Here is a 15,226-nt window from a genome sequence, read left to right on the forward strand (position 1 = left end):
TCAATTAAAATGAAAGGAGAACAGATAATGATAAATATGTTTATGAAAAATATTTGGAAAATGTATTCCAGGCAGACAACTTGAGTTTTATTTCCTCACGTGTTTCGCTCTGTGGTTGCCAGGCGAACTCACTCATTCCACCCACACTGCCACTCAGCCAGGCATGTACAGACGGTTTAGGCGTTGCCAAATGTCACATCGATGGCTAAAAGGCCGAGCGAATGTAGATTAAATCCTGCCGTTTGTTGGTATGGAACTTTTCTGAGATCTTTTATTTCAGCTCATGAAACATAGGACCAGCACTTTACATGTTGCGTCTTATATTTTTGTTCAGTATAGTTTACCCACCTTTTTTTTTACCACTATGTCACCGGACCCAACCAACCCAAGGTGGTAAGGTGCAAAACATGCGTTAGACTTTGACATTGCGAGCATGGGTGAATCGGCCCTGAAGAGCAACATGAAGGGGGAAAGACACAACGCTGCATCCTACACACCTACACATAAATGTAAATGACGTAAATGTACACTGGTGCCAGTTCTACATTATGTGACTTTTTCTCTTCAACAACCTCCAGAGCTTTTTTGCAAATCGCCTCATTCTCGTGGGCGCCCGCGATATTCCACTTTATCAAGCCGTGCTCCTGCCGTTCTGTTGCCCGTTAACATGCAGCTTCCTCGCCCAGCCCGCCCGTCCGCCCTTCTCCCGACCGGCGACACTAAAGGTGCCAGCTATTAAGTAGTAGATTCCCAAATTCCCCAGAAAACAGTCATTAAGATGGAAATGTGTAGTCATGCGAATAGGAAATGTGTGTTCACCAGTAGGCATGTCCCAAAACTCTGCTCATCCCTACTCAAATTGCAAAATCATAAGTACTGACGTACCACTCATGTATATATAGTAAATATGTAGTGAAACAACGTATTATTATTTACAAGCATTTCGCTACACTCGCTATAACATCTGCTAACCATGTGTATATGACCAATAACATTTGATTTGATTTGATTTTGAACTTGTAAGGTAGTGACGAATACTACGTTTTTTGCATGAGGTTGTGGCGATATACTGCCATCTGGTGGCAACTATTGCATAATAATAATTTTAACTATTACAAATTGATGGTCCTTGAAATACATATTAGTGCTTGAAAAAGTACTTTAATGTCCTTGAGTCCTGCCGTGTGTGAAAAGCCCAGGAGTGTGGCCCGTTTCTGAGATACTGGATCCGGTGTGCCTCGCACAGACGGCCATGCTACGCTCAAAGTCGCTTAGGTCACTTGTTTTGCCCCGTCTAACGTTCATTCGAACAGTAACTGAATGCCTCGATGGCTGTTTTATATAGCAAACCATGGCCACGCGAATCACTGTCTGTAAGAGCAATCCATTTTCGTGAACGGGGGGGTGTACCTAATAAACTGGCCGGTGTGTATGCCACTTACCAGACACTTTCATCAAAAGCAACTTACGGTACGATACAAAATAATTTATTGTCCTTTTACAGGGAAATTCATTTTGGAAAGACAGCATACAAATACACAATACACAATAATACATGCAGTATGGAAAACACTTGAAAGTTAGTACTGAAGTCAGACATATTCAGATTCTCTGCGGGCCTACTTGCCGACCTTGTATTGGGCCTGCATCTGTCCTATGTCCCACTGTTCCATTCAGTGCTGTTAGTATGTATATGTGATCCCTGCTGGAATTGAACCTACGACCTTGGTGTTGCTAGTGCAACTAATACATTAAGCCCATATGTTAAGTTCCATATTATGTGTGCCTCAGCTCCCTCGACCACAGAGGCTCCCTTCAACCTACCTGAGTCGCCTGGAGAGCCTAGTCATGACCGTGTCCGACCACATCTTCTGGAAGAGCAAGGAGCTGGCAGAGGAAACCCGCAGTGCCAACCTGGCCGTGGCAGCCTTTGTCAAGGTGGGCATCACACACATTACACACAAATGACATGTTCAGGGAGCTGTCTTTATCGCTTGTCGAAATCAGGCTCAAATGCTGCCACGGGTAATGCATTTGTATTCCCTGACTAATGATACGGAAGCAGAGTTGAATGCAATTAAGCTAACTGTAAATGAAAATGGCTTCCACTGCTAATTATTGTTAGATATTGATTTCCTTAAAGAGATTCTCCGGTACTTTTGTATATTTTTTAGACAGTATTTCTGAAAGTAGCACTCACGAACAAAAAGTGGTCTCCGAAAATTGCATACTACGTCACATATGTGCATATATATGCACCCCTTCATTGCACTCTTTCTCACTCTGCTCTGTGGGCGTGATGTGTAGAGACAACAATACATCACGTGAAGCAGCCACAACTGTCAGTAAGTGTCCATGATTGAATCTTTGAATGAAGAGATGAAGATAAAACTGTACAGTTTTTGTTGCGAACTGAAAAGAGGAGCGACCCAGGGATGTGTGCGCTTTGGGGACCTTTAACAGAATGTGACTGGCAGAACGGGTGTTGTATGTGGAGGATGAGGGTTGCAGTAGGTATCTCAGATAGGTGGTGGGAGTGAGGCCTAAGAGGGTTTTATAAATAAGCATCAACTAGTGGGTCTTGCGACGGGTATACAGAGGTGACCAGTTTACAGAGGAGTAGATTACGCATGTATGAACTACACATTGACACATCCACCCTAAAACGGGAAGTTTAAAAGATACTTAGTGGTCGCCAAAGTTCCAGAGCATGTATTTGAACTGTGTTGTGAAATTATGAAATGGTCTCTCTCTTTCATGTTCTTTATAAACTAATGCTGACCTCCCTCCCTCCCTCTTTCCCTACCTCCTTCCTCTCCTCCTTATCTCCCTCCCCCCTCCTTTCCCTCCATCCATCCCGCCCTCTTTCCATCCCTCCCTCCCAGCGTTGCTTCACCCTCATGGACCGAGGGTTCACCTTCAAGCTGATCAGCAACTACGTCAACATGATCACAGCCACTGACAACAAGGTCACACACACACTTACACACACACACACACTTACACACACACACACACACACACACACACACACACACACACACACACACACACACACACACACACACACACAAATACACACATCCTTCTCATTCTGTTTCTCAGTGACAGAGGATATATGAATAAAGCGTTTCCTCATCTGCCGGTGTAATAGCCAATGTCACTCACGGTAGAATAGAATGCAATAGAAAACAATGAAATATATACTAGAATAGAAAACGATGAACTTCAGAGGTGTTGGGGTGTTTTTATTCGGTCAATCGGGTTGTGACTAGGGCTTTTGCGGTGACTGTATTACTGCCACACCGACGGTCACGAGTCATGAAGGCAGTCAAATTCCACGTGACCGTTTAGTCACGGTAATTAGGCTTCTCCAAGCTCTGATGCTGCTGATGGTCATTAGTAGTCTACCAAACTTGCTAAGTGCCTGATACTCAGCACTCTATTGTCCCTCTAATCACTCTGACATCAATGCAAATGTCATGGAAAATCTAATCAAACACTTCATGAGAGACCATGAGCCCATGTTGCATAACATTTCTATAGGCTATGCAATTGCGCAAGAAAACAGAATGGTGGCCTCTATTAAAAAAAGGGAAGGATCCCATCAGCTTTCTATAGGCTAGGCCTACTATATTTATTTTTCAACCTTCCTAATATTAAGCAAATATTAAGCACATTGCTTATCTTTACAACAGGAGTAATAGCCTACCTGGCTGGCAGGAAAATGAACCACGGGAAAAGCATCCTCCATTCGCTATTTAAGTCAGAGATAACATGTATTTTTTCCCCTGACCCTGTTCCGAGACAGATGCATGATAATGGTCCATTTTAAATTTAAAAACCAAATTTCACACATATATTATTTAGTATATGTAAAGACAAGATGAAATCAAGAATAGTCTGATGGGTGACAATATTAGCCTATCACTTGTGAGTTATATTTTATCACCATCTTAAGGCAAGAAACAATGCCTTTTTTGTTTTTTACTTTTTCTAATCATAGTCACACACCTCATGTAGCCTAGCCCATAGGCCTATATGTTTGCATAAGGTTTGTATCACAACATAGTGGCTAAATAGCTTATTTTAAAATGAAGCACATTAATCCACTTTACAAGTGGTGTAGAGCCTAACTGGCATATATAAGCAGCCCATGAGTTTCAAGTTTGGGAAAGATAATTTTCACCATAAAAATGCACTTTTATAATAAAAGCATTAAATGCATAATCGCATTTGTGGTCACTTTTGATAATGGTGTTTTCTGCTAGTGGAACGTTCACGCTTACAGCCTACTGCCATGTGCGCATTGCTGCGCTTATAATGTGAAGAAATAGCCTAATAGTTTATCAACGTTTTAAGCTAAACTTATTGATCTGTTGCGTCAGTCTCAGTGCGTTTTTAAAAAAGTGTTAGTGGTTGTATTAATTTGGGATCTATCGCATCCCACAACTGTCCCAGACTGTTTGGCATATGTATTTCTCGCACAGAATAGAATAGGTCAACTTCTGTACTATGGGGGATAGTAGTTTGACTTAAGCTAGTGTTTTTGGTGTCGTTAGGCCTACTCATCTTGTTGGCTGACGGAAAGTAAATGTGGACAGTTCTTCCAATATCTTAAATATGCATCTCGGAATTGGAAAAGGACACGCACATTTGCGTCCCCGATGTGTCTATCTTCACTTGTAGCCTGTAGGAAAAACCCAATCAAGTGATTGGAGCCATGTGAGTGAGATGAGAGGTGCTTCAGAGCGGCCAGCATTTAGGGAGAAGGGGTGCAAAAGGCATGGATTTTCTGGGGTGCTTTATGGCCACACAAAGTGGATGCCGCCAGGAAATGCGAGGCATTATCAAGTGCTTCTCAAATTGTGAATGAGAAATTGACGAAGTGTATACGGCCTGCGCAAAAAACAAAGCAGAGCTCATGCCTTTCAAGTGACTTTTTTCAAATATTAGAGTCGCATCATGCAGCCTTACAGTGTATTAAAAATCTAAACATATAGCCCAATGTTTATAGAACAACTAAAGTTACTAGAATAACTCTAAATTAAGCATATAGGAATACCTATTTCTTTGTTAATCGCTCAACACAGAATAGCCGCATGTCCACACTCCCTCAAATCATTTGGAGAAATATCCTTTCTATTTTATTCAGCTTTGTTCAATTGTATTCTTCTTACTATAATATAAAATAATGCCACGGAATTCTAAGCAAATCTTGTCTGTGAAATGAACTATTGTAGCCCACAGTCATATGGCATAGCTAGATCAGGACCTAACATAAGGACGACTCAGAGTATGCTATTGTTCTTCTAAAATAGACTACATTTTCTTCATATCATGTTTCTTTAGACCTGTCTAAAATAAATGATGGGTTTATTGTGAAGGTGTAGGCTATATTACATGGATTTATTCGACTTTTTAAAATGTGTATGTCACAAAGGTCTGCATCTGTCGCCAGGAAATGCAAAATGTGTTTATGTTAATTAACGGTCAATTACCGTGAGACCGACAGTTATTTGCTTGACAATCACCGGCTGACAAAATTTCGTCACCGCCACAGCCCAATTGTGACCCCGATGTTTCTCTCAACAGGTGCTGTGTGAGTTCAAGTTTGAGTTCCTGCGAGAGGTGTGCAACCACGAGCACTACATCCCTCTCAGTCTGCCCCTCCCCTCCGCTCAAATCACAGGTCAGAGGTCATCTCGGGTTCACAGGGACCCAATCGAAGTCCGTCTTAGGTTTTAACACCGTTGCGTTCATCTTCATTCATTACACCGCTTAACACTTTTCTTTTCTGTTCTTTCTCTTTCCTGTCCATTTCAGACAACGCATCACAAGAAAGGCAAAGTGCTCAGGGTAACTATTGGTCCCGTTTTGTGATATTCACACGATGTTGTACTGATGTTCTTTACCATACGACTGGAACTGGATGGAATGAACAGCCCGTCATTTAGTTCTAACATTTAGTGTAGTGGTGGTTGTGCAGGAGAATTCTCGTATGTGCAACAGTAGTATATGGCAGTTTTTCAACCTCTGGTACTAGGACCAGCTCTGGTCCCTGAGATGTTGCTTACCAGTCACTAAAAGGATTAGCTGACATCAATTTAGTCCATTCTAAAGTGTTAGTTTTAATGTAAGGGTTCCTCCAAGAAGGAAGGACCATAGCGTTCTGGTGTCTGCTATAAAGAAGGTTGAGAACCACTTGTATATGAGACTTGGATGCTGTTGGGGCACTGAGCGCTCTCTCTCTCTCTCTCTCTCTGTCTCTCTGTCTCTGTCTCTCTCTCTCTCTCTCTCTCTCTCTCTCTGTCTCTCTGTCTCTCTGTCTCTGCCTCTCTCTCTCTCTCTCTCTCTCTCTCTGCCTCTTTCTCTCTCTCTCTCTGCCTCTTTTGCTCTCTCTCTGCCTCTTTCTCTCTCTCTCTCTCTCTCTCTCTCTCTCTCTCTCTCTGTCTCTGTCTCTGTCTCTGTCTCTGTCTCTGTCTCTGTCTCTGTCTCTGTCTCTCTCTCTCTCTCTCTCTCTCTCTCTCTCTTTCTCTCTCTCTCTCTGCCTCTTTTGCTCTCTCTCTCTGCCTCTTTTGCTCTCTCTCTCTGCCTCTTTTGCTCTCTCTCTCTGCCTCTTTCTCTCTCTCTCTCTGCCTCTTTCTCTCTCTCTCTCGCTCTGCCTCTTTCTCTCCCCCTTGTTTTCTCCCCCCCAACCGCCTCTCTCTCCCTCCTTATTCTCCCCCTAGTGGATGTGCCGGAGTACAGCCTGACCGGCGAGTTCTGCCGGAAGCACTTCCTGACGGGCTTGTTGCTACGGGAGCTGGGCCTGGCGTTGCAGGATGAGCAGGACCTGCGCCACCTGGCCCTCGCCAGCCTCAAGAACCTGATGGCCAAGCACTCGATGGATGCCCGCTATGCCATGAAGGTACGCCACACACGCCAACGCCATGTAGCGGACACCAGATAATAATATAATGTCCCCAATGGCACCCTATTTTCTATAGTGCACTACTTCTGACCAGAGCCCTATAGTCGAGAAGTACACTATATATGCAAAAGTATGTGGACACCCCTTCAAATTAGTGGATTCGGCTATTTCAGCCACACCCATTGCTGACAGGTGTATAAAATCGAGCACACAGCCATACAATCTCCATAGACAAACATTGTCGGTAGGATGGCCTTACTGAAGAGCTCAGTGACTTTCAATGGGGTACCGTCATAGGATGTCACCTTTCCAACAAGTCAGTTTGTCATATTTCTGGTCCTAGATCTGATCATGTAATGTATGTCTGTAAGAAAAGTTGTGAAGGTAAGCTAGGGCCACGTAGCAATATTAGCCTGTTTCCAGATCTGTTTCTGTTTTAGTTTAGCCAACTCCTCTGTTACCGTTTGAAGTGCAAACAGATCTGGGACCAGGCTGTACCAATATCGATGTTCCACACAGGGAACTGAAATATTCTGATTAGACAGTGTACAATGTACTACAGCTGACTGAAACATATACACAGTAAAAATCACTTTTTATTTTGCCTGTCATCACGTCACACTTCCAGGAGTGTTCTCTGTGTCGAGATTTTCTCACAGATATTGGATTGACTAAAAGTGGGTGTGTGTGTTAGGAAAGAGAGGCGCATTACAGTGGTGGCTAGGATGATATGAAACAGCAGGAAATCATAAATCTGGGCACACACACACACCCTATCCTGCGGTTCGGTGTACAGGAAGCATGCTAAGTAATGCGCCATTCTCACTGGGACCTCTGAGCATCCGAGGAGAGGAGGTGCTCTGGTCAAGAGTAGGGCACTATGTACAGTAGGGAATAGGGTGCCATTTTGGACTCAACCTCAGACAGCCAGAACCCATCTGAGATTAGGAGCCTGCCAAACCCAACACTGTACAACTGTTGACAGATCTCTGTTCCTCTCTCAATCAGGCACAGTTTAAAACCCCTGATATTTACCCTCTGTAGGTCTGTCGCTCACTATCGGTGTCTCTCTCGCTCTATCTCTGTCTGTCTCAAATTCTCTCTCTATTCCCTCCTTTTCTCTCCTCTCTCTCTCTCCTCCCTATCCCTCTGTTTCTCTCTCCTCTCTCTCTGCCACCCCTCTCTCTTTTCTCCCTCTGCCCCTCCCCCCTCTCTCTCCTCTCTCTCTCCTCCCTATCCCTCTGTTTCTCTCTCCTCTCTCTGCCACCCCTCTCTCTTTTCTCCCTCTGCCCCCCCCCCTCTCTCCTACCTCTCTCTTCATATTCTCCAGGATAAACAGGCGAGGATAGCGTCCCTTTACCTGCCTCTGTACGGCCTCATCCTAGACAACATGCCTCGCTTCTTCCTCCGAGACCTCTTCCCCATCTACTTCACCTCCAGTGACCAAGTAAGAGTTTGAGTTCTATTTAAACAGTGAACTGTGTCCCACAGGCCCAGTGGAGTTACAGTGAAATGTTTCCCTCTGGCCTAGTGGTGTCACAGTGAAATGTTTCCCTCTGGCCTAGTGGTGTCAGAGTGAAATGTTTCTCTCTGGCCTAGTGGTGTCACAGTGAAATGTTTCCCTCTGGCCTAGTGGTGTCAGAGTGAAATGTTTCTCTCTGGCCTAGTGGTGTCACAGTGAAATGTTTCTCTCTGGCCTAGTGGTGTCACAGTGAAATGTTTCTCTCTGGCCTAGTGGTGTCACAGTGAAATGTTTCTCTCTGGCCTAGTGGTGTCACAGTGAAATGTTTCTCTCTGGCCTAGTGGTGTCACAGTGAAATGTTTCTCTCTGGCCTAGTGGTGTCACAGTGAAATGTTTCTCTCTGGCCTAGTGGTGTCACAGTGAAATGTATCCCTCTCTCCCTCTGTTAAAGGCTCTGCATGGTCAATCCGTCATCTGAAGTTGACGTACAGCGTTTACTGCGATGCAGCCTCTGCAGATGTCAGGGTTTTCATAATTCTTGCGCTTAGTGGAGCAGAGCTATTGTGAAGGAAGTTGTCAAGGAAGTGAGTTTGTGTTTATACAGGACGTACCGCCTCCACCTACCGTAAACCAATCATGTCAATGTGGAGCTATACGGAGCCCTCCGCATTGTTACAAAATTTGAGAGGTGCACGGCGATGCGGTCCGGAGCTTGATTTGGCCTCTGCATGCCTCCGCAATCGCGTCACTCCCTCCGACCACAATATCAGATCTAACATAAATTGGCTTTCACAGTAAACTGATTCCCTCTGGTCCAGTGGTGTTACAATGCAAAGTTGCCCTCTGCTTAAGTGATCTCATTAGCGTTTTCTCAATTGGTCTTGCTCAACTCCTGCGTAGTCTCTCCTCCGTCCCCTCTCGCCTCTTTTTGGAAAAGGTCAAAGGTAATTGAGAAAAAGCGTCGAGGAGAGGGAACGTGGATGAAAATGCCCTTGTATGAAATGAGACTCTCCTCCTCCACTCGTGAGTCATCAGGCAAATTACATTTACAGCGGCGGATCCAAAAATAAATGTATCAAATGGTAAAAACGAATGAAGTTACTTGTGCATTTTACAGATAAAACGATAAATCCCTTACCGAAAAATCTAGAGTTCCCAAAAAACACGTTTTCACGTGATCTTATGTGAAGTTAATGTGATAACATGTAAAGCAACATGTGATAACATGAAACTACACGTGAAAACGTGATCACATGTGAAGTGTTCCGAAAACACACGCTTTCGCATGATTTCACATGTGAAATCGTGATTTTAGCATATTGTTTTTCAAGGTGTGCTTGCTTTTCTCCTCTAACAAAACAAAAGCTGATTCAAAAGGGGTGCGGCAGATTTCAAAACACTTCGGCGAAGGACTTGGGTAGGATACACATGACTATCCTTGATGGAAGGTGGCTATCGAGGAGGGGAGGACACTCTTCCATTCACCTACTAACCAATTGACATCTCCTCCACCACTTATCGGGTTTCGGGTCACAGAGGAGACAGGACAGAGGAAAGAGGGTGGAGGACGGACTTTTGCCCAAATGAGAAAAGGCTACAGTGAAATGTATCCATCTGACCAAGTGGTGTCACAGTGAAATGTATCCCCTCTGGCTTCGTGGTGTAACAGTGAAATGTATCCCCTCTGGCTTCGTGGTGTCACAGTGAAATGTATCCCCTCTGGCCTCGTGGTGTAACAGTGAAATGTAACCCTCTGGCCTCGTGGTGTCACAGTGAAATGTATCCCTCTGGCCTAGTGGTGTTAGAGAAAACTCTTTCCCCCTCTCCAGGGTTCAAGAGACGACGTGAGTGTGGGAGTGGGCGTGGCAGGTCAGGTGGCTCACGTCATTCGCCATGGTAACTCGGTGGATGCCTCCTTTTCCAAAGAAGTGCTCAACTCCATCACAGGTAGTGTGTGTGTGTGTGTGTGTGTGTGTGTGTGTGTGTGTGTGTGTGTGTGTGTGTGTGTGTGTGTGTGTGTGTGTGTGTGTGTGTGTGTGTGTGTGTGTGTGTGTGTGTGCGTGCTTGTGTGTATGCGTGTTTGCAACTGTGTGTGCACCTCTCTACACATAAAGGTCCATAACCTCTAACTGTCGCCCCCCCCTCCCCAGCCTTCTCCTCCCTGGCTGTTTCCACGGGTAACCATGCCGACTCACGGGGTTCTCTGATCAGCATAGAGTCCAACCCCAGCACCAGTGACAGGAACAGTGAGAAGATGGACGGATGTGAAAAGGTGAGAAAGATGACAACACTCACTCGGCAGTATTTCATGTCCAGAAATGTTGTGCAGACACCGTGCTCGCTTAAAGAAAGAACAAAAAGAAAATAGCTATAGCATAAAGAAGAACGTGTGTGTCTTCCTCCTCCTCTCTCTCTCTGCCACCCCCTTCTCTCTTTACCTCCCACCTCTCTCTCCCCTCCCCCTCTCCCTAACTTCCCCCCTTTCTCTCCCTTCCTTCCTTTCCTCACTCTCTCTGTCATCAGTTTGCCCGGCCTCAGTCTCTGATAGGCTTTGGATCTCGCTTTGACAAGCTGGACCAGGCCGAGACGCGCAGTCTGCTCATGTGTTTCCTCCACATCATGAAGACCATATCGGAGGGTGAGACACATAGTGTTACCTCCATACAGGTCCTACTGTATAATTCACTACAGTAAGCTCCAAAAGTATTGGGACAGTGACACAATTTATTTTTTGTATTTTGTTTTTGTATTTGAAATTATACAATGACTATGAGGTTAAAGTGCAGGTTGTCAGCTTTTATTAACTTGAGGTTATTGTCATTCATATCTGGTGAACAGTTTAGAAATTACAGCACTTTTTGTACATAGTCCCCCCGCCATTTTAGGGGACCAAAAGTATTGGGACAAATTCACTATGTGTATTAAAGTAGTAAAAAGTTACGTAGTATGTGGACACCACTTCAAATGAGTGGATTCGGCTATTTCAGTCACACCAGTTGCTGTCGTGTGTACAAAATCGAGCACACAACCATGAAATGTCCACAGACAAATATTGGCTGTAGAATGTACTGAATAGCTCAGTGTCTTTCATCGTGGCACCATCATAGGATGCCACCTTTCCAACAAGTCAGTTCGTCAAATTTCTGCCCTACTGGAGCTGCCCCGGTCAACTGTAAGTGCTGTTATTGTGAAGTGGAAATGTCTAGGAGCATCAACGCCTCAGCCGCGAAGTGGTAGGCCACACAAGCCTCCCAGAACGGGACTGCCAAGTGCTGAATATCGGCTGTCCCCGGTTGCAACACTCACTACTGAGTTCAAAACTGCCTCTGGAAGCAATGTCAGCAAAATAACTGTTAGTCGGCGCTTCATGAAATGGGTTTCCATGGCCGAGCAGCCACACACAAGCCTAAGATCACCATGTGCAATGCCAAGCGTCAGCTGGAGTGGTGTAAAGCTCACCGTCATTTGACTCTGGAGCAGTGGAAACGCGTTCTCTGGAGTGATGAATCACGCTTCACCATCTGTCAGTCCGACGGACAAATCTGGGTTTGGCAGATGCCAGGAGAACACTACCTGCCTGAATGCATAGAGCCAACTGTAAAGTTTGGTGGAGGAGGAATAATGGTCTGGGGCTGTTTTTCACGGTTCGGGCTAGGCCCTTAGTTCCAGTGAAGGGAAATCTACATACAATGACATTCTAGACGATTCAGTGCTTCTAATTTTGTGGCAACAGTTTGGGGAAGGCCCTTTCCTGTTTTAGCATGACAATGCCCCTGTGCATAAAGCGAGGTCCATACAGAAATGGTTTGTCGAGATCGGTGTGGAATAACTTAACTGGCCTGCACAGAGCCCTGACCTCAACCCCATCGAACACCTTTGGGATGAATTGGAACGCCGACTGCGAGCCAGGCCTAATCGCCCAATATCAGTGCCCGACCTCACTAATGCTCTTGTTGCTGAATGGAAGCAAGTCCCAACATCTAGTGGAAAGCCTTCCCAGAAGAGTGGAGGCTGTTCTAGCAGCAAAGGATGGACCAACTCCATATTAATGCCCATGATTTTGGAATGAGATGTTTGACGAGCAGGTGACCACATACTTTTGGCCATGTAGTGTATTGGTCCAATATTCGTAGCACGCAATGTCTACATCAAGCTTGTGACTACACATTTGTTGGATGTATTTGCTGTTTGTTTTGGTTGTGTTTCAGTTCATTTTGTGGACAAATTACTGGTACATAATGTATTGTGTCATTTTGAAGTCACTTTTTTGTAAATAAGAATAGAACATGTTTCTAAACACTTCTACAGCAATGTGGATGCTACCATGGTTACGGATCATCCTGAATGAGTCATGAATAATGACGAGTGAGAAAGTTACAGAAGCACAAATATCATCTGCACTTTAACCTCAGCCATTGCATCATTTCAAATCCAAACTGCTGGAATCCAGAGCCAAAACAGCAACAAAAAAGTGTCACTGTCCCAATGCCTTTGGAGTGCACTGTGTATGTGTTCTTTATGTAATTCTATGGTTAACCCCTTCACCTCCTGTCACGCCCTGACCTTAGAGAGCCTTTTTATTTCTCTATTTGGTTAGGTCAGGGTGTGATTTGGGTGGGCATTCTAGTTTTTCTATTTCTTTGTTGGCCGGGTATGGTTCCCAATCAGAGGCAGCTGTCTATCGTTGTCTCTGATTAGGGATCATACTTAGGCAGCCTTTTTTCCACCTTTAGTTTGTGGGATCTTGTTTGTGTGTAGTTGCGTTCTGCACTGCATGTAGCTTCACGTTCGGTTGTAGTTGATCGTTTTTTTTCGTGTTCATCAAAATAAACGATGTACGCTTCCCACGCTGCACCTTGGTCTGATTCTTCCATCAACGAACGTGACACTACCAGACCATAGCCAATAGTACAGTGGCCTGCTAGCAATCGCACCATATGCTAAGCCTACACTACAGTAGCCGGGAAGCTAGTACCAATTCCTTAGTGTTAACCTCTTCCATACCAGACCGTAGCCTGCAGTAGGGTTGTTACGATACCAGTATACTCGAGTTTCCATGGCAAAAAGAAAAACAGGAAGAAGTCTAAACTATGCCTTATTGGTGCTAACGCTTGGGAAGTAAACATATGTGACTCTGGATGACGAAATAAGGCTGTTTGTTTGCTTGCCATGATAATTAAGAGTATCGCGATACTGGCATGCGCTGTTAGTCAATTTCTTGCTTTTGCACAGTGAAGTAGTACAGGTACATGTGATAATAACACTGCCTTTTTTTCTATTTGCAGAGGTGATGGTTTCCTATTGGCACCGAGCCATACACCAGGAGATCTCTGACTTCTTCAACATCCTGGAGTAAGTATCCTCAGTGTTAACACTTCCTCTGTCCCTGTGCGGATGGACAGATACTACAGGTTGCTGGACACGTGACATTTATTTTCAAAGACACACGTACCCATTTCAGACTTCAAATAAGTAGTTGAAAACGCAACGCTGGGAAGAAGTTGATTTAAAAGAAGAATATGGAGAATATTGAGAGTGTTCTTGCTGACTCAGGCACACTAATGAGAATTGTTTCCACTGACTTACACTTTAATGTGGTTGGGTATTGGTGCTGGTGTCTCCAATATTATTGCTTGATGCCCAGCAGAAACCTACTAAAGGACCCCCCCCCCCCCCCCCCCCCCCCCTTGGTGAAATAGAAAAGCTTACGTTCTCAAAAGATGAAATGTGTGATCGTAGTTTGATAATACAACACCCCACACCTGATAAAAACACTAGCTTTTACAAAAATAACCACATTTGTGTTTTTTTTTTTATATAATTTTTTTAACTTCTAAACAGTTGTGATCTATTCACAGTTGTGACGTATTCATTGACAAATGATCGGTCTTGTCAGTGAATACAAATGTATCCCACTGCATACTTGTACTGTCAGCCTATCACATGCTGAAGAACAGGAACCCACTGGACGGTGTTGTAGTGGTTGAGGTTGTTTCGAAGACCGTCCTGCCACTGAGCTGGACATAAACAGTGTCTCCCACCTCCAGCGGAACTAGGACTGCGTTCCTGACACTGTTCCACCGTTTCCCCCCACACATTATTGATAAATTCCCCATTCTTCACTAAAACACTGTACATTGTGTAACAGAAATGGTACATTCCTTTTAACCTTGGTTGTGAAGAAGCCTATAGAGGAAGAGAAGACATTATTACACATTTTTTTTGACCATACCGCACAAACACATAGATGTATACTGAACAAAAATGTAAACCCAACATGCAACAATTTCGAAGATTTTTCTGAGTTACAGTTAATAAAAAGAAATCAGTCAATTGAAATAAATGTATTATGCCCTAATCTATGGATTTCACATGACTGGGCAGGGGTGCAACCATGGGTGGTCCTTGGAGGGCATAGGCCCACCCACTGGGGAGCCAGGCTCAGCCAATCAGAATGGGTTTTTCCCCCACAAAATAAATTACAGAAAGAAATACTCCACCCCCCTTCAGACGATCCCACTAGTGAAGAAGCCAGATGTGGAGGTCCTGGGCTAGCGTGGTTCACGTGGTCTGCGGTTGTGAGGCCGGTTGGACGTACTGCCAAATTCTCTAAAACGACGTTGGAGTCAGCTTACGGTAGAGAAATGAACATTCAATTCTCTGGCAACAGCTCTGGTTGACATTCCTGCAGTCAGCATGCCAATTGCGGTCCGGATTGAATCTAACCCTAACTTGAAGTTGAACTTTAGTAGGCTTAGTTGAACCTTCCAGTGCTAATGACTTTGTCCTCTCATTATGTGGAGGGAGGGAAGGAGGAAGGTGTACATATCAGAGAGAGACAGAGGAGGAAG

General features: G+C 44.5%; 1 protein-coding gene across 1 annotated transcript in view; it reads left to right on the forward strand.

Annotated features, from left to right (window-relative positions):
* The window catches only part of dock10 (dedicator of cytokinesis 10), a 119,726-nt gene that overhangs the window by 68,227 nt on the left and 36,273 nt on the right, over window positions 1-15,226 (forward strand). The window contains exons 28-37 of the mRNA XM_038961894.1: window positions 1,792-1,938; window positions 2,886-2,969; window positions 5,596-5,692; window positions 5,827-5,859; window positions 6,732-6,910; window positions 8,244-8,360; window positions 10,205-10,322; window positions 10,526-10,647; window positions 10,899-11,013; window positions 13,661-13,727. Of these exons, the coding sequence (XP_038817822.1) occupies window positions 1,792-1,938; window positions 2,886-2,969; window positions 5,596-5,692; window positions 5,827-5,859; window positions 6,732-6,910; window positions 8,244-8,360; window positions 10,205-10,322; window positions 10,526-10,647; window positions 10,899-11,013; window positions 13,661-13,727 (1,079 nt within the window). The remainder of the gene's footprint in view (window positions 1-1,791; window positions 1,939-2,885; window positions 2,970-5,595; window positions 5,693-5,826; window positions 5,860-6,731; window positions 6,911-8,243; window positions 8,361-10,204; window positions 10,323-10,525; window positions 10,648-10,898; window positions 11,014-13,660; window positions 13,728-15,226) is intronic.

The sequence above is a fragment of the Salvelinus namaycush genome, chromosome 23 (assembly GCF_016432855.1).
Source record: "Salvelinus namaycush isolate Seneca chromosome 23, SaNama_1.0, whole genome shotgun sequence".
NCBI classification, from domain to species: Eukaryota; Metazoa; Chordata; class Actinopteri; order Salmoniformes; family Salmonidae; genus Salvelinus; species Salvelinus namaycush.